At 42.1% G+C, this 22,802-nt stretch overlaps 1 protein-coding gene across 5 annotated transcripts; it reads right to left on the minus strand.

The window, feature by feature from the left end:
* Positions 1-1,857: 1,857 nt before the first annotated feature.
* Positions 1,858-20,884, minus strand: LOC126636910 (uncharacterized). Of its 5 annotated transcripts, none has more exons than XM_050309699.1 (9): positions 16,658-16,783; positions 14,765-14,905; positions 12,854-12,977; positions 12,441-12,608; positions 9,876-9,977; positions 7,504-9,274; positions 4,880-5,014; positions 4,605-4,785; positions 1,858-3,089 (listed from the first exon to the last, which is right to left on the minus strand). In XM_050309699.1, exons 4-9 carry the CDS (start codon positions 12,584-12,586, stop codon positions 2,857-2,859), a joined length of 2,568 nt encoding a protein of 855 aa, XP_050165656.1. In that variant the 5' UTR covers positions 12,587-12,608; positions 12,854-12,977; positions 14,765-14,905; positions 16,658-16,783; the 3' UTR covers positions 1,858-2,856. The 5 variants fall into 5 exon arrangements, with proteins under 5 accessions (XP_050165656.1, XP_050165666.1, XP_050165631.1 ...); XM_050309709.1 differs by having other exon boundaries at positions 14,765-14,902; positions 16,658-16,758; XM_050309674.1 differs by lacking the exons at positions 12,854-12,977; positions 14,765-14,905 and adding an exon at positions 20,403-20,884 and having other exon boundaries at positions 16,658-16,785.
* Between the last annotated feature and the right edge of the window lie 1,918 nt (positions 20,885-22,802).

Here is a 22,802-nt window from a genome sequence, read left to right on the forward strand (position 1 = left end):
ACATTTTGGGAAAATGAGGCTGTTAAAGGCACATTAACTACGAACCAGTTAAGACCACGTTCCTTCACGACGTTAATTAACACTAATAATGCAATAGGGACCCACTGTCCCCTGTACATTCACCACAAAACCACCCTACAAGTGTTCTGTAAACAGAAAAGCTGACCCAGGCTTGCAGAGCCCGATTTTCCTGTCACCGCAGCGATGGTGATTAAAGCACAAAAATCACCCGTGAACTGAAACACCTCGAGCTCAGCTGGTCAGCTGGGGGTTAATTTAGTTTCACAAGCACAAATCTGGCCTTGTTAAATTAAAGTCTGTGCAAATAAACTGCATGTGCACACGGAGAAAACACTCACACTCAAATAACTGTTACCTGTTTTTTTAGGCTAAGGCTGAAAATATATTCCTTTTTAAAGTTGAATTCACTTTCTTTAGAGGAAAAAAACCACACCATTATCTTGCTACACTAAGAATCTGATTTCTACCTAGTTTTGCTTTTAAAACATTGCTCAGTGGATTACAATGTGTAAGTTTTTGCTACAAGTTTCTGTGCTACTGCCTCAATAGAGTTTTAAGGATGGCACTGTTGAGACAAAATCTGCTCTAGGAACATCCACGGAGCCAAAATGACACATTTGGAACATTTTGCAAGTACATAGATATGGAAACAGCTCTCTAATCATCCACAGAAAGTCAAATTCCACACTGAACACTAAGCAACATAAAAATCTTCGTTTTTGCCTTTCAAACTTCGCTTATATCGCCAACTTAATTCGATTTTAAAATAAGAACTGCTCTCCAAACCATATAAACTGATACTTAAGAGCCTTAATTATTAATACACATTAAGAGACAGTGTAACAGTAAGTTAAAGCATTAAAATATTCCTAAATGCCCTAAGAACAAACCTGGAATTACTCATTCTTTGCTAATTCTCACCCTGAACATCCACACTCTGATTGTCTAAGCCACAGAACGGAGACAAAGTTAACAGCAATTAAATATATTAAGTCTTTCACACCAAAAAAATAATCAGTTTAACAGCTTTGGTAACCTAGTACATAGTTAGCTTTGTGTAAATATTTTGCAAACATCCCTTCACCAAAAAAAAAAAAATCCCTAAATACCACGTGTATATTTATATAATAATATACAGAGTTCCTGAGTAAATCGTTAAATCTGATTATTCAGAAGATTTGGCAAAAATATTTAAACTTTATATTACCAAAATAGAATTTTAAATAAACATTCAATGAACACATTAAAATAAATACGGAATGTGTCTGGAAAAAAAAAATCATAGTACCATGAACTTAATTTAAAAAATTATTGTTTGTTATTAATATAAGTGCATACTATGTTATATAGTTACTGGTTTTTAACCCACTGAGGAAACAATACATCTAAATTTCTAATCCTGAGTGACTGTTTGCTATCACCTGCTGATGTGTACTCCAATGCAGAACACATTGCAAAGCTACAAAACCCTTTTTTTAATGGAAAAAAATTGAAGTGGACTGTGCTACAGGAAAGCTCAGGTCACACTGGGGTTGCCAGAAGCTGAACTGGCAGCACAGCTGCTGCAGCATCTCACACAGACCACGTTAAACACTGATTATTCCTGTCAAAATAGTGATAATCTGGCTGACCTGATTCCCAAAAACACAGGAGTGTGCACTGCTCCTGGCAGAGTGATGGGATGCAAACTACTTAGTGATCACTTTGGCTCTTGAAAGAACTATGTTATGGTGCAAACCAAAAAAAACCCCCACAAAACCCTGAATAATTTATTAAGTACCTTTAAGAGTACCACGTGTATATTTATATAATAATATACAGAGTTCCTGAGTAAATTGTTAAATCTGATTATTCAGAAGATTTGGCAAAAATATTTAAACTTTATATTACCAAAATAGAATTTTAAATAAACATTCAATGAACACATTAAAATAAATACGGAATGTGTCTGGAAAAAAAAAATCATAGTACCATGAACTTAATTTAAAAAATTATTGTTTGTTATTAATATAAGTGCATACTATGTTATATAGTTACTGGTTTTTAACCCACTGAGGAAACAATACATCTAAATTTCTAATCCTGAGTGACTGTTTGCTATCACCTGCTGATGTGTACTCCAATGCAGAACACATTGCAAAGCTACAAAACCCTTTTTTTAATGGAAAAAAATTGAAGTGGACTGTGCTACAGGAAAGCTCAGGTCACACTGGGGTTGCCAGAAGCTGAACTGGCAGCACAGCTGCTGCAGCATCTCACACAGACCACGTTAAACACTGATTATTCCTGTCAAAATAGTGATAATCTGGCTGACCTGATTCCCAAAAACACAGGAGTGTGCACTGCTCCTGGCAGAGTGATGGGATGCAAACTACTTAGTGATCACTTTGGCTCTTGAAAGAACTATGTTATGGTGCAAACCAAAAAAACCCCCACAAAACCCTGAATAATTTATTAAGTACCTTTAAGAGTGCTAAATTATCTCATTAACAAAAAAAAAAAAAAAAGGAGAATTAAGTTCTGCCACACTCTCTGGTATGTCAGGTGATGGAAAAGCACACAAGGCAATGCTCAGCTGTTGTTTAGTTCCTCCTATCACCAAGATTCCTACTGCAATACCAGCAATATCAAAACTGCATTAACACTGCCACGGGAAGCGTCTCTCAACACCAGAATCACAGTAACAGAACTGCAGCACTGACCAGGCACATTAATGAACCCTTTTGCTTCCTCACATCCCACCAAAACCCCCCTTTCCACGGTGCTGTGCAGGACCCTGAGCCCTTCCCTCCCTGTCCTCAGCCTCTCCCTCTCTATTGCTACTATTATTTCTCATTATTCCACGATGATCTTCGGGGGTTCCTCGGGCTTTTCTTGCTCCACGCTGCCTTTTTCTTGTGTGCTTGGAGGAGGAAGCTCCTGCAATGCCCTTTGAGCAGCATCTGGTCTCTCCAGCCCACCTGGAGGGTTTTTCGGCAGAGTCATCTGTGCCGCGCACCAGAGCGCGGTGCGAGCCCGGCGCGTGGCACCAGCCAGGGCCCCGATGGCAGCTGCCAGAGCCAGGACATCTGCAACAGAGAAACGTCTCAAATCAGTGTGCAAGCCTAGAAATGTTAAAAAAAAAAATGATTCAGCTCATCTCCTTGAGCAAAGTGTGCTCAAGAAAGGGCTGAGCTGTGCTGGTTGAACTCCCGTTGGTCGCGGCTCTTCTCTGGTGAAGGGCAGGTGCGACACCTCGCACTCCTTGTGTCTGTGCACAAAGTGCTGGTGGAGACTGGGCCAACTGGTCAGCCTGCAGGCAGTTTCTGGGTGCATCTCTCCCCCTGGCAGGGAAGGAGCGTCCCAAAGGCAGGGATCGCTCACTTTGGGATGGGTCAATTAAAAGCATTACAATCCAATCAAATATGGAGATAAAATCCTAAAGTAGCTCCACAAGTGTTTTGTTGCTTCGTAACTGGGGAATTCTGCAAGGCCAGACACTAAACCTGCCCGTTTCTACCCAAAACTGCTGATGTTTTAACTCTTTAGACACAGATTGTTGACTAAATCTGGGACTAAGTGGATCAAGCTGCACTTGGACTTCTCTGGGAAGTTTAGGAAGTGAGGGGGTCTCAAGGATTGTGATACAACAAGAGAGACTGCAACCTGATGATACAACAATCCACTGTAACAGATGATAAAGCTGTTATTTACAGACTGCTTTGGCAATATTTAGTGACTGCATTGGTAATAAATCTAATCATAATCATTCATGTAACCACCGTGTCCCACTTCTCATGCCTGGCCAAGAACCTTCCCTTCCACTACTCCTGACTTATGCTGGGGGTTATTGTCACATGACACAATTTTAGGAGTTATTTTAGGACTCAGTTTGCACATAGGGCTATTCTTTTAAGGATTTGACATCATACTTGACACTTAAATTGCAAAAGAAAAACACTGACTTTTTTTATGGTTTATCTTTCCCTTCTAACAAAGAAGAACTATTCTTTGCTGGAAGCCAAAGGAATCTCTCTCTGTCCTCTCCACTGCAGCAGCAGAAAGTGCATCCCCTCTTTGGAAATCATTTTCTGAAGAAAAATAAAGTTACCTTTACCCCCAAACCCTAAATTCCGATATGTATCGCCTCTACTGCTGCTACAGGTCCCTCTGGCTTTGGTTCAACAGAACTTGAAATGTAATTTCTGGTGTATTTGTGATTTAGATAAGGGTAGACAGACATTAATTAACACAAACCCCAGTAAATTTACTTTAACTTTATAAACTAAAGAGAAAAGAAAGCACAGCGGTATCACTAAAAATAAATATGCTTAAAAACAAGTGCATTTTTACTTTCAGGACGGTGACTTGCGGTTATATAACATCACTGCTTAATTTTTACAGTTCTCTTAGTCAAGAGGGAAAAATGCTTTGAAGCGTTTAAACCTCAGAGTAACTGCGTGTAACAAGCGTGTATTTACAAGTTTTCTTTTGCTGGAGCAACAAGAATTGCCGCACATTGTTCCAAACCGGCATATTTTAAATTGAGCACGTTCACAATTAAATCTCTGCAGGGATGAGGGGGGCAGGGTGGGGGCAGGTACCTTTGTCGTGAGTGGAGCGTGGCACTCCTTGTCTCGGGGCATTGGCGGCGTTAACAATCTCATCCTCCCGCCGGGCCCGCGTTCCGTGGATGGCTCCCCCGTGGCGCTCCAGGGCCGCGGGGATGTTCCCGTGCACGGGGGCGCCGCGAAGCCTCTCCATCGTCCCTATCAACGTCACCACCTGCCAGGGAACGCCAGGAGTCGTTCAGTATTTATTAAAAAATAATAAATCTCCCTACAAACAAATATAACACACACACACACACGAGGCCTACCCTGGCGTGTTCCCGCCACTGGTCGACAATCAGACGATCCACCCGCGAGGGGTTGGCAGGGAGGCGGGACACGGGGGCGTTGCTGCAGCTGGAGATGCTCTTCCCCGGGAAGTGTCTCGCAAGGTCAGCCTCAGTCTGAAAGGAAAATGAATATCCAGTGTGAATGTTTGTAATTAGTGCGGTATTACAGCCTGTTTTGGGGGGGGATGTTTGGAATTTCCGAGTACTTTAGAAGTCCCATCTTTACTTCTGAGTGTGGTCACAGAAAAACATTTCTAAATATTATAGAATCATGGAATGGTTTGGGTTGGAAGGGACCATAAAGATTGTCCAATTCCACCCCCTGACACAGGCAGGGACACTTTCTACTATCCCAGGTTGCTCCAAGCCCCATCCAACCTGGCCTTGGACACTTCCAGGGATCCAGGGGCAGCCACAGCTTCTCGGGGCAACCTGTGCCAGGGCCTCACCACCCCCACAGGGAACAATTTCTTCCTAAATCTAATCCAACCCTGCCCTCTTTTGGTTTAAAGCCACTACCCCTTGTCCCATCACTCCATCCCTTGTCTAAACTCCCTCTCCAGCTTCTTTGCAGGAATATTTCCCTAATTCAGCTCTCCCTCAGACTGCAATGCTCAGTTGACAGGGAGTCAGGCCACAGAGGTGTCATTTGAGCTGGGAAGTGAGAACCAAACCTGTACAACTTTATTTTAATCAATCTTGGACACAGACCCAGGCAAAGAAATTCCTGTGTAGCACCCAAGGAACAGGCACCTGGGGATGTGGTTTAGTGGTGAAGATGGTGGTGCTGGTTGATGGTTGGACTTGATGATCTTAAAGGTCTTTTCTAACCTTAATGATTCTGCAGTTCTATGAATTTAAACTCAACGGCTCTGACTGCATTTCTCAGATGTCACATACTGTGATTATTAAAACAAAGGAACAGGCGATCACAGCAGCAGAAATTGTATCTAAAGTTCATCAGGATTAACCCAGATTTAACTTATAAACTTAAACGTGTATCAGCTCTGAAAAGTTATTAATACAGCTGCCCAACTCCCTGTTGAGAAAGACACTGAACAACCCACTTCCATAACACAGACAGTGACTAAACATCACCAAACCTATTTTTGGAGAGGAACTACTTGGGAATAAAAAAAACAACTAGCAGTAGATTCCTTCTCTCCTTCCTTCTTCAGTGTCCAGTGGACACAGGAGAGAGGGCCCAGGTGTCACCCTGCAGTTCAAGGCAAGGTTAAGTCCACATTCCCACTATGCACATTCCTACTGCAAACATGTGCTGAAGTCCTTGGCTTTTTGCTTTACTGACACTTCCATATTATTTAGTCTCTGCCCCTGCCTAACATGGATTACAAGAGCTCACTGACTCCAACTCCTCTCACCTGAGAAGCCTGAAGGGCCTCCAGGAAAAAAAAAAGCAGATGGGAAAAGAGTCATGTATTCATATAACACCACCAGGTATTTAAGAATCACAGCTAATAAGTAATTAACTAATTGATCTGCACATTTAATACTGCAGGCAACTCCAAAGAGACAACTGGTAAAACAAAGATATCCACAGGTGGAATGTCTAAGTACAAAAAGGACTGAGGAAGCCCAAGCAGATCATTAGGATAAAACTGGATCACATGGAACAGACCAGACCAAGTCAGTCAGTTAAATCCCTCTGATTATAAAGCACATTGTTTATCTTCCTACATCTTCCTTTAATCATGAAATAAAGAAACCAAGACATAAAACCTATGGTTTGGTCTTCCCAAAAGACTTCATTGACACAAATCCTGCCTGAGCAGGCCTGGAACAGCCTTCTTTGCCACAACAGAAAGCAGAAGTGTTTCCAAAAACACTGGAGCAGGGATCACCATCACCCTTTCCCACTTGAAGAGAACCCCTGGAAGATCAGACAGGCAGAGAGGAGTCTTGTGTAGGGGCATCCATGAGAGAACAATACAAACACCTCCTGAAGTCCATTAGCAACATCCCACAAACGATGAGGGAAAGGCAAATGTGCTCTCCAGAGGTCCAGTTTGGTCAGACACCTGTCTCCTCATCAGACCAGGAGCCTTCTCCAGAGTGGAAGAAATAGCCAGGCTCAGTGTACAATTAGGAGAAGGACTACTGACAATTTAGTTGCTGATGTCTGGCATGGAATTCAGAGATCTGACTCCTCTTGGGAAAGCATTTCCTCCTCCTTTATCATTCCCATTTCTCTAGTGTGATCCCTCCCTCACAACAGCTCTTAGCAAGAGAGTTTGAGGCAGGAAAGAGGCTGTGATAAGAAGAGCATAAATTGCTATTTCCTTTGGGAGAGGGCACATGCACTCAAGACACTGCAGGTTTGCCCAGGATTAGTTGCTTAATTTTCTATATTACTAAAACCAAAGATTTAGTAAAATAAGAAACCAAAAAGGAAAGACAAAACTACAACACCGACAGTAAAAAAAAAAAAACAACAGAACAACACAAACCCCAAACAATCAACAGAACAAACAAACAAACAAAAAAGCCAACCAACCAAAGAAGAAACACTAAGTTTTATCTGTCTTCATATGATTTAAAACCAGTCAAGTTCTTATCAGGAATCATTATCAGCTGGGCTTTACCTTCTTCCTCTCCTTCTCCAGAGCTCTCCACTGCTCGTAACACTCCTCCAGTCGGACGTGCAGCTCATTGGCAGCTCCACTGCGGTTCCTCGGGGGTCTGTACTTGTTCCAGGGGGTTGGGAAGGCAAAGCAGGGAGCAGCCACTTCCCCACAGAACAAGTCATTGAGGAAAGGGCTCAAGGGGTTAAAGTCATCGCGGTGAAAAAGGTCAACAAGTTCCGAGAACGGAAACGGCGACGGGGGAAAACCCAAGTTATTCGCTGGTGGAAGCAGATGGGGATTGAGCAGAGGCAGGCTGGGATTCTGCTTCAAATCAGACACGAAGGGGAATGAAGGAAGAAAGGAAGGATTGATGAAGTCTGACAGGCCACCACCGTTCTGCTCGTGATTTTTTGGGAACATATTGAAGGGAGGGCGGTTTGGGGCGGCACATCCCAGATGAGGAATCCAACTCCTTCTGCCTCTTCTCTCATCCTTGTTGCAGTTCTCCTGGGTCTGCTTTTTTGGAAACCTGTGGTATTTCTCGGGGTCTTCACTTCCAACCTTCTGCTGCATTAACCAGTCAGATGAGGAATGAACAGGGAATTTATGGTATGGCCCCTCCTTATTAGTCAAGGAATCCGGCTGGGATTGCCCAGCGGGTTTCATTTGTTTCTGGATTTCTGAGGTGAAGTTAGAAAGCCCCAGATTATTGGAAAAACCATTGGATGTTTGTAACCTTCCATCTTTCCTGGGAGGGAGGACAGGTAGGAGCTGTGAGTAGTAAGGGGACTGGTGGGTGGGAGAACCCCCAGACATGGTTGAGACCCCTGAGGACGACTGCGGACTTGTGACCCGTTTCCCACACGGAATATCCAATCCAGCTGCCAGACCTTTCCCATCCAGCCACGCACACCCACGGTATGATGGGTAACTCCCATTCTGCACAAGGTTTTTCACAGATAAATCACACTCAGCCACTTCAGGAGAGAGCTCTTTGGGGCCAACGTTAATCTTACATCCATTACTACTAAAAGCATTCCCCAAAGGAAAGCCACGGTGGCCGTTCTGCACGTGAGTTTCCTGGGGTTTTCTGGCTGTTTCTCCAGGGAATTTGTTTTCATTAGGGGCTTGGTTGAAAAAATACAGAGATGGATGGAGAGCTGACTGCAGTTTGTGGGCAGCTGCAACACTTTCATACCTTTTAGAAAGCCAGTGGTTGTCCTGGGATACTTTATCCCAGGAGTTATCAAAGGGCTGATGGGAAAGATCAGGGGAACACTTAGCTTGTTCTTGAGCATAATTTTTCAGGGCTTTTCCTCTTGCCCTTTCACTTTTCCAGTACTCCTTCTGAGCATGAGTGCCTTCTTTCAGTCTGCTCGGGGAAGGAAAAGGGCCAAAATTGGAGCCAGATTTCTCACAGTCCCCACTGAGCCTCCCGTGGTCGAAGCTGCCCAGGTGCTGATTAAAGTTCACCCCGTGAAAGGAAAACCCTTCCTGGGGAACCCTGTTATTGTTATTATTTTGGAAGCAGGAATTTTCAGGGTAGCTGCTCCTCAGGACGCTGCCAGGAGGCTGAGGAAGCCAAGACTCGATGAGCTGGAGATCTCCCAAACCTCTGGGCAACATCTGCACATCTGGAGGCTTCTGCAGCTGCTCCTGGGGGCAGCTCTGCGTCCTCCCCATCAGGTTTGGGAAATCCTTGCTTTCCTGAGGGTGCTTCGCCAGGAATCTCCCGTTGCTTCCAAGATCAGGTGCCCACAGGGGGGGAAACAACCTTGAAAGAGAGTTCCTGTAAAAAGAAGTTTAAGCATTTTATTTATTTATTTTATTTATTTAATTTTCTTAGACATTTCTTACCTTAAAATAGTTCACGCTATATATAATAACTATAAGGTTATTCCCTTCCACTACACATCTTTCCCATTATATTATTGATCAACCATACACAGTTCCCCTCAAAAAAAAAAAAAAAATCAAGGAGAGGAATATTCCCACTGCAGTTGAGTAAATGTTCTGTGAAATCTGACTACCAACACTGTTCCCTGCTGTTTATAATGCATATATTCAGAACTGCAGAACCTATTTGGATTTATTAAATATTTTATGTTCCCCTGCATTCTGTCAACTCCCTACTGGTTAAAATTAATCATATTTTTCATTCCTCCCCAAATGCTGTAAAAGCTGATGGAAGACTTCGGAAAAATTCGCATTTCTAACAGTTTATTGCCTTTTTTTTTTTATTAGCAAGTAAAACACTTCCACATTTCAAGAGAATTCATAAGACCTTCATTACTGAACTCTGAAATAATCAAAAATGGTTATCACATCTGTGTGACAACGGGCATAAAAAAAACCAACACAAAATTTAAGAGCTTTCAGAACAAACTTACCAATCTGTGACCGGTTCAGGCTTGTTTGGCTCCTCTAAAATGCTTGACACCAGCCCAAACATATCAGGGCCGCTGCCAGAATAAGAAAGATTAATTGGTGCCCTGAAAACAAACAAATAAACAAATAAATAAAAGCTTAGATAAGTCTTTTTTTTTCTCCTAAACAAATCCCAGGCAAAAGGAAAAGCAAAGTATAAAAGCTTTAATTTATTTTAGCAGCATCTGCTAGTTTGAAATTTGAATTTAATGTACTCTCAGCATCCAAACTCTTCCTGTATTTGTGAATTCTACAGCCTGAGAGAAGTAGAACAATTTTCCCGACTTCTTGCTTCACCAGAGACTTCCCAAGCTGTCAAGTGAAGAGACTGGAGCAGCAAGAGACTTTCCTCTCTTTCCACAACTATTTCACAGACATTCCTCCAAACCCTGACTGTCTTGTTGAGAGGATAAATACAATGAACATTCTCAGAGTCCTGGGGATTGTAATTTATCTGCAATTCAAGAACTATTATTTTAATCTTTAAAAAAAAAAAAAAGAAGTTATACTTAAGCTGAACCACTTTTTAAGGTCATGTTCGAAATAATTTTATCAGGAATATTTACTGAAGTTATGATAAACACCAGAGGTGTTCAACCATCAGCAGTCTTACACAAGCTCAGCTGTTACTTCAGGGCCAAAACGAGTTCTTTAAGAGCTGCCTGTGCTGACACCTGACCCTCACTCAGAAATCAATTAAAATATAACACTCTGAGATCTCCTTCCCTGGAACACTCATTGTTTTGCTTTAATGAAGTTCACTCCCCAGCCTATTGTCACTCAGCTGATCCCTCTCAGTGTCCCTGGGGGTCTCCCAGTCTTCCCTGGCATCAGCTCATCCAAACTACATCACCTGCCAATGCTGCCACCCACTCACTCACTAATTTGGCTGATTAACAGAGAGCATAAAATGAGGGATAAACTATTAAGGCAATCACTTTGTTAATCTCTTGCTACAGTAAAAAATAAGCCACTTACTGGCTTTTAAGTCCTCATCACGTTTAGACTTTTACCTCTATTACTTTATTTCCCTCTGTAAGGAATCTGCTCTGAGTGATTTTATTTAGGACACACAGAAGTGCAAAGACTCTTGAAAGTGTTTTATAAACATAAAACTTTTACTGGATGAGAATCTCTCATGTGTCTTTCTAAAATAGCAAACTTTTCTCTTTATCTGTTTTTCTTAAAGGAGACCTCAAGGAACACTGAATATCTCAGAATGGGTGTAGACATGGATTATCACTAACACACAAGTATCATTTAATTTAATTCATTTCCATATTAAAAAAAAAAAAGCTGCCTTGCAATAATCTAAAAGTTGCTTTTATGAAAATACTGAATATTTTAATTAGAAGATTGTCACTCTGTGCTTAAACCTAACACTTAAAGCTTAAACTGTGACACTTTTCAGGAAAAACTAGCCAAAAAAAATTAGTTTTTCTGCATTATATGTCTTTCTTAACTGTTACCTTTCAGCACCTTGTGAACCAGTGGACTCCCCTTCCTCCCATCTCGAATTTCATCTTTCTTATTAAGAAAGTGATTTAAAAGAAAAAAAAAATGCAGTGAGATCCTAGAAATACCCACTAGAAAGGCATCACCAGAGTGCCAAAAGCTGCTGTGCCAGCCTGTACCAACCAATCCCCCCCAAAAAGCAATATTATATTGCCATCACTTGGCATAAAGGAGGAAAGGAGAGAGGGGGAAACCAATTATTTCAGTGGGTGCTCCCTGGTTACTGCCATCATTCCCTGTTCTCCTTGTAATCTTCATATCATCCACAATTTTATAGCAGTCTTCCCTTTGCAGAGGTGATTTATCAAAACCAAAGAGGAGTTTTATTTGCTCTCTCCACTCCCAGGGAAGCTTTCAAACCCCTGTCCAGCCTTCTCTGCACCGTTAATAATTTCACTGCGATAAGTTGGCTGATCAGAAGTGCCTCCAACACCAACAGCTGGACTTGGGCAGAGGAAATTTCTCCATAAAAACATTTCATGATTCAAGCACCAAAGACCCTTTCCATTCATTCAGCACCCAGAAATTACAATTTTTTATTTGTTTTTATATAAAAATCAAACTTGAGTGCATTATATCAAGGGCACAACAAGCCAGTGGGCTGATACATTTTCAGGAGTAGCTGTACCATGTTCATCCTTTCAGCAGCACAGGTACCACTTACACTTGACCTGTTTCTAACACCCTCCACGTTCCAGGAAATAATCTGCATTATCAAGCACAAAATCACGATCTGTGGTACTGAGGGGTGGGAGGCACAGAAGGAGAGGGGGATTTTCCTCAAGGAGTTTTCCATGGCATATAGGAATTTCCTATTCTGTTCCCTGAATGTGGTATTCTTTCCAACCTTTCAGATGCTTTTACAGGTAAACACACCCCTTTTTTTTTCCCCCACAACCTCTGTAATAATTTAAACTCAAAGAAAATTTGTTGGGTTTCTAGTTATCCCATAAACCCTCTCTGAAACACATCTGGAATCCTGTTTGTTCTGCTCCCAGCAGGAATGCTCATACCTTTTCTTTGTGCAGTCCTGGAAGGAAGTTTCGGAGCCCATCTCCTCCCCACATCCCGACCAGTCGCTGCACAGCCGGGATGATTCCAGGGGTGGGGGGGAATTGGGAACTGCTCCTAATAATGGGGAAAACAACTGAGTGTCCATTGTTTGGTTCTTCCTATTTACCCTGTGTTGGAAAGAGAAGGGAGTGTTTTTATTATTCTACGTTTCTGTCAAGGAGCAGCAAAGGCAACACAGCAAAGCCTTAATTTTATTTCTTGACCTGAATAATTATTAGGGGAAAAATGAAGCATCGCTGTGATAAGAGGATAAAGTCTAAATAACATCCCCCCCCTTGCCTTAAATTAGTTCAAAACTGACAAATGTGTGTGTCCTCTAGAAATAAATCAGTGAATAACAAAAATGACTTACTACACAAGAACAGGAATTCTCCCCAGGTTTCACATTGTAGGTGTGGGGGGGTCACGTTCACCAGCACAGAACCTGCTGTTCTACATCACTGGAAGTGCACATGGCACAGGCAAACACATCCCCTCTGGAAAACAGAGGGAAGGGCAGTTATCCCACTCACATCCCTGAAAACACAAACTACTCCAAAGAAGAGGAAAGCAGGGAGGGACATCTGTGAACTCCACAGAGTGAGTAAGAAGAGTAACTCGGCTTTAAGCATTGCTCCAGAGTTATTACAAATAAATTATTGATTCAAGTATTAATTATGCCAAGAAAGGTTGGAGCAGGTGATAGCTGAGGTCACTTCCAACCTGGAATTCTGTGAATTTAGGTGGTTGGTTTTTTTTTTGATTACTACAAATCCTTGGTCAAACCTTGGTTTAGTGAAAGCTGTCATGGACTGGGAAGGTCTCCCTTCCCCTGGGTATTGTTTGAAGAGGAAGTAAAGAAATATTCCCTGGCCAGGTGTGTTCCTGCCACAAGCAGAACCATCCTTCAGGGAATTTTTTGAATAAAAAGCTTTCACTGAGGGGTCATCACTCGCTTATAAACTGCTCTTACACATCCAAACAAATCCCTATTAAATAACAGAATCAGAGGTACTAGAAACTTGCAGAGGCTGCACAGATATCCTGCAAAATTCCATGCAAACACACTATCAATATTTTATATCATTTTACATCAATTTATATCATTTATATCATTAAATAACAGAAAATAATGACTTCCTGACCCAGGGACCAAATGGCACCACAAAGCTTGAGTTACACAGGTCATTTCTGACCCTGCAGAAGAAGAGGGGGGGATCCACATTTTTGTGCTCCAAAGGACTCCTGAATCACTCACAGGTAATATTTGGGAAAGCAGTAGCTGACCAAGGCCGAAATTCCAGGAAAAATTTATCAGTATCAACAAGCACAGGCCAATGCCCCAGCCCTGGTCTTGTTTAGAAGAAAGGGAGCAACACAGAGAGATAAATTCTGCTCCTTGGCGAGGGTATAAAATACTCCTGCAGAGATTAAAAATAGGATCTGTAAGGAATGGATTTATCTTTTATTTTCAGAGCCATTAATCACTGCTAATGTGAGTTGTGCAGGACAGTGTGTCTAAAGATCAGGGGAGGAGGTACTTCATGTACCCGAGATACAGCCTTGGCACTTCCAAAACAGCAGAGCTTGTCCTTCCACCCAGTTAAACACAAGTTTCTCCTCTGGGATTTACAGGAGAACTTAATAACAAGTTACAGTAAAAAAAAAACCACACTCAGAATTCTAGTATTAAAAAAACCCACACAACAAATGAAATGCTGCCTTAAAAAAAATTTTAAAAATATCAAATTATGACAATCCCAACCTTCAGCAGAGCTTTTATTTTATCCTTTCCACCCTGCAAATCCTGGGAAAGCTGCTGCTCTCCCTAAATTATCTCTCAAAACAATGACAAAAACTCCACATCTAAAACACAGGTAGGTTATCAGGATGGACTTTTTCTTTTTCCCCTTTCAAAGCCTAACAAGGCACAGCTTCTGTTTGCTCCTGAAAAATCAAATGGTGCATGTACTAAACCCTCTTCCTGCCTGGAGACACCTGGGGACAGCTGGTGTTGGAAGGGACCTTTGGAGGCCCTGACACAGAGCAGGTTGTTCAGGAGCTTCATCAAGGATGAACAGGACAGCAGTACCAGTGTCCCCCCACACTGCACCCTCTGCTAAAAAGAGGAAAAATTCTCCACACAGAGGTTTCTGCCTCGCCAGCACTGCCTGAGATGGGATAAATATTTGCCTCGTTACACAATTAGAAGTTACTTTCACTGACAAAGTCCCACGTGAAGAAGCTCCTCATTTTCCAGAAAAGCTAAAAAAAAGATTCACACCTTGTGAAAAAATCCTCTGTCTGAGGGTTTCACAGCTCTGTGGATTCAGCAGGAGACTCACATGTTGTTTCTCATTATTGGAAGTGTTCTGTTTCTACTCCTGTCCAGTGAAGTCCTGGAAACACTTCAAGACTGCAGCTGCTGTTGGGAGATGGCAAGAGCTGCTGACAGGGCACCAAAGGCTCCCCTCAGGCAGCCTGCAGGGAGTTTTAGGAATTGTCATAGAGACTTCTAAATTATGCCACTGTTACTTGTATCTGGGGTACCTCATGGAAACCAGAATGGTTTGGGATGGATGGGACCTTAAGGATGATCTCATCCCACCCCCTGCCATGGGCAGGGACACCTTCCACTAGCCCAGGTTGCTCCAACCTGGCCTGGGACACTTCCAGGGATCCAGGGACAGCCACAGCTTCTCTGGGCAACCTGTGCCAGGGCCTGCCCACCCTCCCAGCGAGGAATTTGTTCCTGTTCAGAGGTGAGAGCAGTTTATGCCTCACATCAGACTAACAGTTTGCTGGAAGGATGCATTATAAGCTGAAAAGTGATGTAATCACAGCTAAATATTTGCTTCATTATACAACTGGAAAATGTTACTTTCATTGACACAAAGTCCCACCTGACAAAATTCTTGATTTTGCCAAAAAGCATTTGGGGTAAAGTAGCAAAAGGGCTTTTTACAGCCAGTTATCCTAAACCTGCAGGACCTCCCTGCTCCAGAGCACTCTGCTCAACGATGCTTTTATAAACATCTCTGGTAACAACAGTGAACAACAGCACTGCACAGTGTTGCTACATTTACACTGTGTGTTCTACACTGACTTCTTGGCAGGATAAATATTTCCTGTTTATTTCTGCTTTATCTCACCAAGAAAAAGAAAACATAAGAAAAAGCACTGGTTTGGGTTGGGTTTTGGTGTGGTTTTTTGTTGGGTTTTTTGTGTTTTTTTTTTTTGTTTTCTGTTTTGGGTTTTTTGGTGGGTTTTTTTTAAGATTTCTAATAACTCCTACCTACAGCCTTCTTAATCTGTAGCACACTGGGACTGGTTAAATCAGGATGTACTGCTAGTAATTCCCCTAAACTAGTGAGTAAAAAATTGCTTCCTTGGGTTATCCAGGAAATGAACCAGCACAAGTAAACAGGCAACAGGGATATGTAGAAAAAAAAAAAACCCAAATAAAAAAAACAAAACAAAACAAAAAACCCCACAAAAAACCAAACTCAGGGGAGAAAATAGGTCAGTTATTCTGATACCTCTCAGTGTCAGAGATAAACCCATAAAAATGGCAGATTACTGAAGACTTGCCTTCTAAATCCCAATCTCACATCATCAAAAAGGCTTTTTTGCAGCAGCAGAGGGAAAAATGTTCCTTTTTAGCAGTCAAAGAATTAAGAAGCTTTTTTCCTGAGGAGAAAGAATCAAGTCTGAAACTTCTCTTAGACAGCTGGGGCAAAAACCCATAAAAAAAAAGCACCATTTAAGGGTGTGAGGGAACAAGTAAATTTATGAGATGCTTGTTCAATATAAGAGATCTATTGACTAATTACATTGAGAGCACTCATGGACTAATGGGCCATTTGTTTTAACAGAAGCATCTAAAAACATTCATTCAATAGAAAGTTTGGGGTCTGTTTGTTTGTTTTCTTTGGGTTCAGAGTAACTTCCAGCAGTTGTTCTTTGTGGTTAAGTCTCCCAAATGCCTTTGACAAGAGGAGTGTGTGAGGATCTACTGAGTTCCACGAACAGAGGGTCACTCCCTTGTCCTGGCACAGTGAAATTGTGATGTAACACTCCCTTCAGGGGTTTTTGCTATGTGGTTATTCACTGTAAAACAAACATCCCGATAGTTTTTATTTCTGTTCACCTAAGTAAATTCACTTTTTGGACTCACCTGTGGCTTGCAGCGAGCAGAGGTGGCACTCTGACCATGTCCTTGTTAGCAGCACGCAGCTTCTCCTCTCTGCAGTGTGCAGCATTGCTGTGCAAGCCGAAATTTAGAATCTGCTGGACTGACTCAGCCTGTTTAAAAGCAATTAAAATAAAAAAAAAAAGAGCAGAAAATCACCAGACCTGTCCAAGTTGTACTTTACACGTGAATCTCATTTCTACATCCCCTCATTGCTCCTCCCAGCATCTCTCCAAGTCCCCACACACACACAGGTATCCAGAGCCAGGTGTGATGTAAGCACAGCCCCTCGGGACAACACTCACATTGAGGGGCTGGGGCACGTCCAGGGAAGGGGCTGGAGCAGCAGGAGCAGCTGAGGGAGCTGGGGAGGCTCAGCCTGGAGAAAAGGAGGCTCAGGGGGGACCTTCTGGCTCTGCAACTCCCTGACAGGAGGGGAGAGCCAGGAGTGGGGAGTCAGGCTCTGCTCCCAAGTAACAAGCAACAGGATGAGATGAAACAGCCTCAAGTTGTGCCAGGGGAGGGTTTAAGTTGGATATTAGGGAAAACTTCTTCACTGAAACGGTGGTCAGGCATTGGAAGGGGCTGCCCAGGGAAGTGGTGGACTCACCACCCCTGGAAATGTTCAGAAGGCTTTTGGATGTGGCACTGGGGGACGTGGCTCAGTGGTGCACAGGGCACTGCTGGGGGTAAGGCTTGGACTCGGTGATCTCAGAGGTCCTTCCCAACCTAAATCACAGCAAAACAATGTCCCAGGTCAGCAATCCATGCACACAAGCTTCCCACAATGTACACAAGCCTTACACAAGTGTGAGGCTTCATCTTCACTGGCCCAGAGCTTCGGCTGGGGGGGAAGGGCTGCTTTCAGGATTCAGAGAAGGTGTGGAACAAACACATTATGATAAATTCTCAAAGCCTGACAAAGCACCTGCTCCTGTCCTAAAGTAACAGGATGATGTCAGACTACACCCACATCCCACTGTGGATGACCTACTCTCACTTCAAGGGTGGGTTTAGTGATTTTAAACGAGTTTTTCACAGAGCACTAATTGACACCTGAAAGCCCAAACAACAACCCACTGATATCTCTAAACAGGAACTGCTTGACATCATGGGAAACCTCCAAAGCACTGCAGGTGCTGCAATTTGGCTTCACAACCTTCGAAAGAGTCCAAACAGAGCCTAAAATTTACCCAGGTGTTCAAAACAGGTCGGGCCATCGCACCCTCCTCCAGAAAAGTGGATTTTCAATGGCAACTCTCTGTGGCTGCCACTTTGTTTTCAGGGGCTGAAACAAGCACAAGCTTCTTGCATTACTGATAAATAATTAAATCCCAAAAAGGTCCTGTTGGGTACCTTCAGGATATGAGGGTGTCACATTAGAGCTCTGGTAGAAGCCAATTTTATAGCTAAAGCAGCACTGCCAGATTGCATTGTTACACTGACAAATTAAAATAAAAATGTTTTCACTGAGTGCTTTAATATCATGTCCTGAACTTACAAATAGTTTCAGGTTTGTTTGCTTCTGAAAAGTGCTCAAGAACTCTGAGCAAAAAGAGCAATGCCCACAGCATAATGCTCCACCAGCAGGGAAATGGGAGTGCAGTGTCCACTCATCTTCCCATCAGTACCTTAAAACCGACACCAGAAACTTCAAATGAACCCTATAAACAGCACCTGTAGAGTCACCCCACTGATTCTGGTGCCTCCTGATCCACATATCCCAAAGCCTGGTTAAAAAGGATAACATTTTCCCTGTATGCACACATACAGACACACTTCCCATAATCTTCTAAATATCCAAGCAAAATATTTGCAATTCCACGTGCTGTGGTACATCTAATTCTCCAGACTAATAAACACACAAACAAACGATTTTAAACAACCCCTCAGTGTTTTAGGAAGATCACAAGGAAGGCCTAAAAACTTCCACCCACACTCCTGAGGGTTTGCAAGTTCCAGAATCAGGTTACGTGGGATGCAACTTCTGTCAAGTTTCGAGACCCACATTTCTCCTTAACACACCTTTTTATTTTATATTTAGGTCTGTCTTTACAAAGCTGAAGTGACAGAAAGTTTGTTGTGGAGGATACTCCAATCTGCTCCCTGATTCCATCCCTGGAGCAGTGCACTGGCACCTCTGTGAGGTTCTTCTTCCCAAGCCAGAAAAAAATCCTCAGAGCATTTCTGCAAGATTTATATTTAAACTTTAAATGGCAACGACAAGGAATTAAACAGAGTAAGCACTCAGGAAACTACACGATACAGATTTATCCACTGGGAACTGTGGATTTGTGAAGTTATCACAACTTCAGTCTGCCCAAAAATTGGTTGTTTCAGAAATTCAAATTTGCAGCCTCCCCACTTCTTGCTTTATGGAAGAAAAAAAAAAAAGGAATAAAATAACTTGCCAGTGGGTAGTTTAGAAACAAAGCCCTGCTCTGCAATTTATTTAAACTGTTTAAAAAGTTACTGATGTTGTTTCTAATGATGGATTTTTATAGCTCTGCACACTAACTGTGGTCCAGAGCCACAAGCACTCCAAACACTGAAGTCCCACTATTCCCAGGCACTTTTGCATGGAAGAATGACTGAAGCCCTTACTCTGGAGTTTCAGAGGATTTTATATTTTCCTCCAGGCTGCAAGGAAATATAAAGGGAACTTAACGCCAGCTCCCTCTCTATATTCACCTTCACTCACAGCTCCTACCACGTGTCACACTCCATTATCTCCTGGCAGTCCAGGGAAACACAAGGGGATACTGAACAAACAGGTACAGACTTTTTACTGAACTTCCACTCCCTTTCAAGCCAACTAATCCAAAGGCACCTTAAGTGCATGATTTGTAGATTACGTCCCATGCAGTAAAACAGCATTGCTGGCGTTAATATAAACCTTTTTGTTTTAGGGATATAAAATTCCAGCTGAGGTCACAAAGTATTTTTCCAGACTCACTGTGACAGATGGACAACCCAGCACAGTTTAAACTCCACCAAACCAAAATGACTGTCAAAATATGTTTTTAAACAAAAGCGCTGAAGTTAATATATATTAATGAGTGTGTGAAAACCACACTCTTAGAAGTTACAAACTGGCAGGTGAGGCGAAATAAATAGAACTTTTTTTTTTTTTTTTTCCCATCAGCTGCATGAGGATCGGGGCATACACAATATACAGAGATTTGTATTTTAATTTCATTAGACTCCTGAGGTTAGACACAAAGGCTACTTTTCCCACTTGGCCTGCTGCTCACTTAGTGAAATTCGAGTACTAATAGGCGTCCTCGATGTCACTTAACAGATGTAAACTGTTTCTAAAGAAAAGTGAGAGGGGATCCATCACCTGCCTGAGAAGTCGCTGCATTTCTTAGAGAAAAGATGACAGCAAGTATTCCCACGTTTCCCATCCACTTTTTGAGTCTCCTTAGGAAACTCTGGTTGCCAACAGCAAGAGACATTTGCGCTTAGAGAACCATGTGGGGTGTGTTTTTTTCAGGCACCCGCAATCACAGAATGACTTGAAAGGCTGAGCACTCCCAGGCGAGTAAGTCACGATCTTACTTTAAGCCACAGCAACCCAAAACCAACATTACAGCTCAGAAATCACTCGGCTGGATTGTTTTCCCCCCGCTGCCTGAAATCCCAGCATCGCTCCAGGCACCCCCAGCCCGCCCAGCATCCCTCCTGGAGAACAAACCCGCAGCAAGGACCAACTTCCACCGAGACAAACCTGCGCAGCCGTTCCCACCAGCCCTTCCCTGCCCGCCGCCGGGAAGCGGGGCCGGCACTGGAATGTGCCGGTTACTCCAACATAGTTACACTCCAGCCTCGGTTACTACACGCACGCTGTTGCCAGGCTGTGGGGAGCGCGTCCCCTCCGCCCCTCGGAGCCGCAGGACACGGAAAACACGCGGATGCGGGGCAAGGAGCCGGCCCTTTTTGGGGGCGAAGCAGCAGCGCTGGCACCGAGAGCTGCTCCGCACGGGCACGGGAGCCTCGACCTGCACCGGCACGGCGAGGAACAGCGCAGAATTCCTGCCCCGAACGCCTCCCGAGGGGGTTTTATCCGCCCGCCCTCTCAAAGTCCCCCGCGGCAGCTGGAACCCTCCCGCCAGCCAAAAATCGCAGGGCGCCCCAGGCCCCGCTGCAGAAGCGAAAGGAATCCCAAGCTTACATTTTTTTGGGTCCGCTCTCCATCCAGCCAGTCCCAGCCCCGGAGCGGGTGATGTCACCACCACGCGGGAAGCACGACGGGAATTGTAGGCTCTCCCTGCGGGATCCGGGACCGCAACTGCGGGACCCCCCTCCCTCCCCCGGGGCTTTATGGGCACCGCCCCAGCCGCTTCACTTGGTCGGGAAACTCTTCTCAGCTGGGAGAGAAGTGCGGGGGAGTGCTTGGAATGCACCTTCTCCTTCCCAGTTAGCAAAAGTAATTCCTAAGTAATTATCCTAACGTGATCACTATACTATATACATTATATAATATATAATATATAATATATAATATATATTTTATATCTTATAGCTTATATTTTCCTATATGTCAATAATATTTATATATTTTATTTTATACCTTTTATATATTTATATACTTAAATAATAGATAAAATTAAATATATCTTTATATAAAGATATAAATATATATTTATATAAATATAAATAAAAATTATATATCATCCATATATATTTGTATTTTATATAAATATATTTAGATGGATGTGTTTCACCTTTTTATAATTTATAAATATACTTGTATTGATATATTTTATATTTTTAAAATATTTTCATAATATATAGTGTAATATATATTGTAATATATATTAGAATCATATATATAATACATTATATATTATATATCATAATATATATCATAATCTATTCTAATCTATTATAATATTTTACATTTATATTCGATATTTTATATATTATAATATATTATAATATATTGTATATTGTAATATATTATACTTATATTTATTATATATAAATATATTAATATGTTTTTGTATTTTATATAAATCTATTTGTGACTATGTTTTATGTTCATATAATATATAAAATATATTCCTGTTATATATCACTACATTAACAATTCATGTATTTTAATTTAGAAATTAATCTGCTAGCTATTATATTAATTAATAATGCATTGAGGTAATTGTGTGATATTTAATATACAATATAATACATAGTGTATATGATACAATATGCTGCATATATACACTATATATACATATATTTGTGTATATATACAATATATTATATATTGTATTACATTATATTGTGTTATATATGACAGTACAAGAGTTCTCATGACAAGCTGATTCCCTCCTGCATCTCTGGGGTTTTGGCATCTCCAGTAATTCACTGGAATGGCTGTTTTTCGTTGGTGGTGATGCTCCTGCCACTTCTCCTCCTGTCTCCCTGCTGAAGGCACCACTTGGCTCTCTCCAACCACCGACGAGAAATCAGGCCCTCTGCCTTCTGTAAGAAGAATTAAACTTAAAGGTTGTTTTATTAAAGGCTTTCTTTCACGCTGAAGCAACTCTCCTTCTCCCCACTTTCAAGTATCCAGTCAACAGTTACATTTTATCACCTGTTAAACCTTTTTTTTCCCTTAATAAAGTCGTCGTTTTTCCACAATTCCTTGCCTTAACTCAGATCATAAACCCTGATCATCCCCTGACATCACTCCTGTTTTAGTGCTACAAAAACAATGAACATAATTTAAGCAGATAACGAAATCCAGAGACAATGGGAATGGCAAACAGAGCCTTTTTCACCTTTCTGAAGAAAACTGCATAAAAAAGGTATAATATTGTTCAGTTGCTGGGAAGTGAGGCCCATCATCAATCAAGTGTTACTGCAGTCTTGAGAGCAGAAGAGAGAGCAGAGTGCTAAATTCCAACTAAATTTAAAATCAAAAATGATTCAGACACACAGACCCCCCCAAAACTGCCCCTCAACATCCATTTATTTCAGTCACCCAAGCTAAACTTAAAAATAAGTTGTTCACCCTGAACAATAAAACTACATTGAAAGCACTGCTAAAATAGACTGTGAGTGCCACACAGCACATAACCTCCCTCAAATATTAAGTTCATTCCCCACTGCTTCTCTGACACAGAAA

The sequence above is a fragment of the Myiozetetes cayanensis genome, unplaced genomic scaffold (genome assembly GCF_022539395.1).
Source record: "Myiozetetes cayanensis isolate MyiCay16 unplaced genomic scaffold, myiCay2020 scf1, whole genome shotgun sequence".
Lineage (NCBI taxonomy): Eukaryota > Metazoa > Chordata > Aves > Passeriformes > Tyrannidae > Myiozetetes > Myiozetetes cayanensis.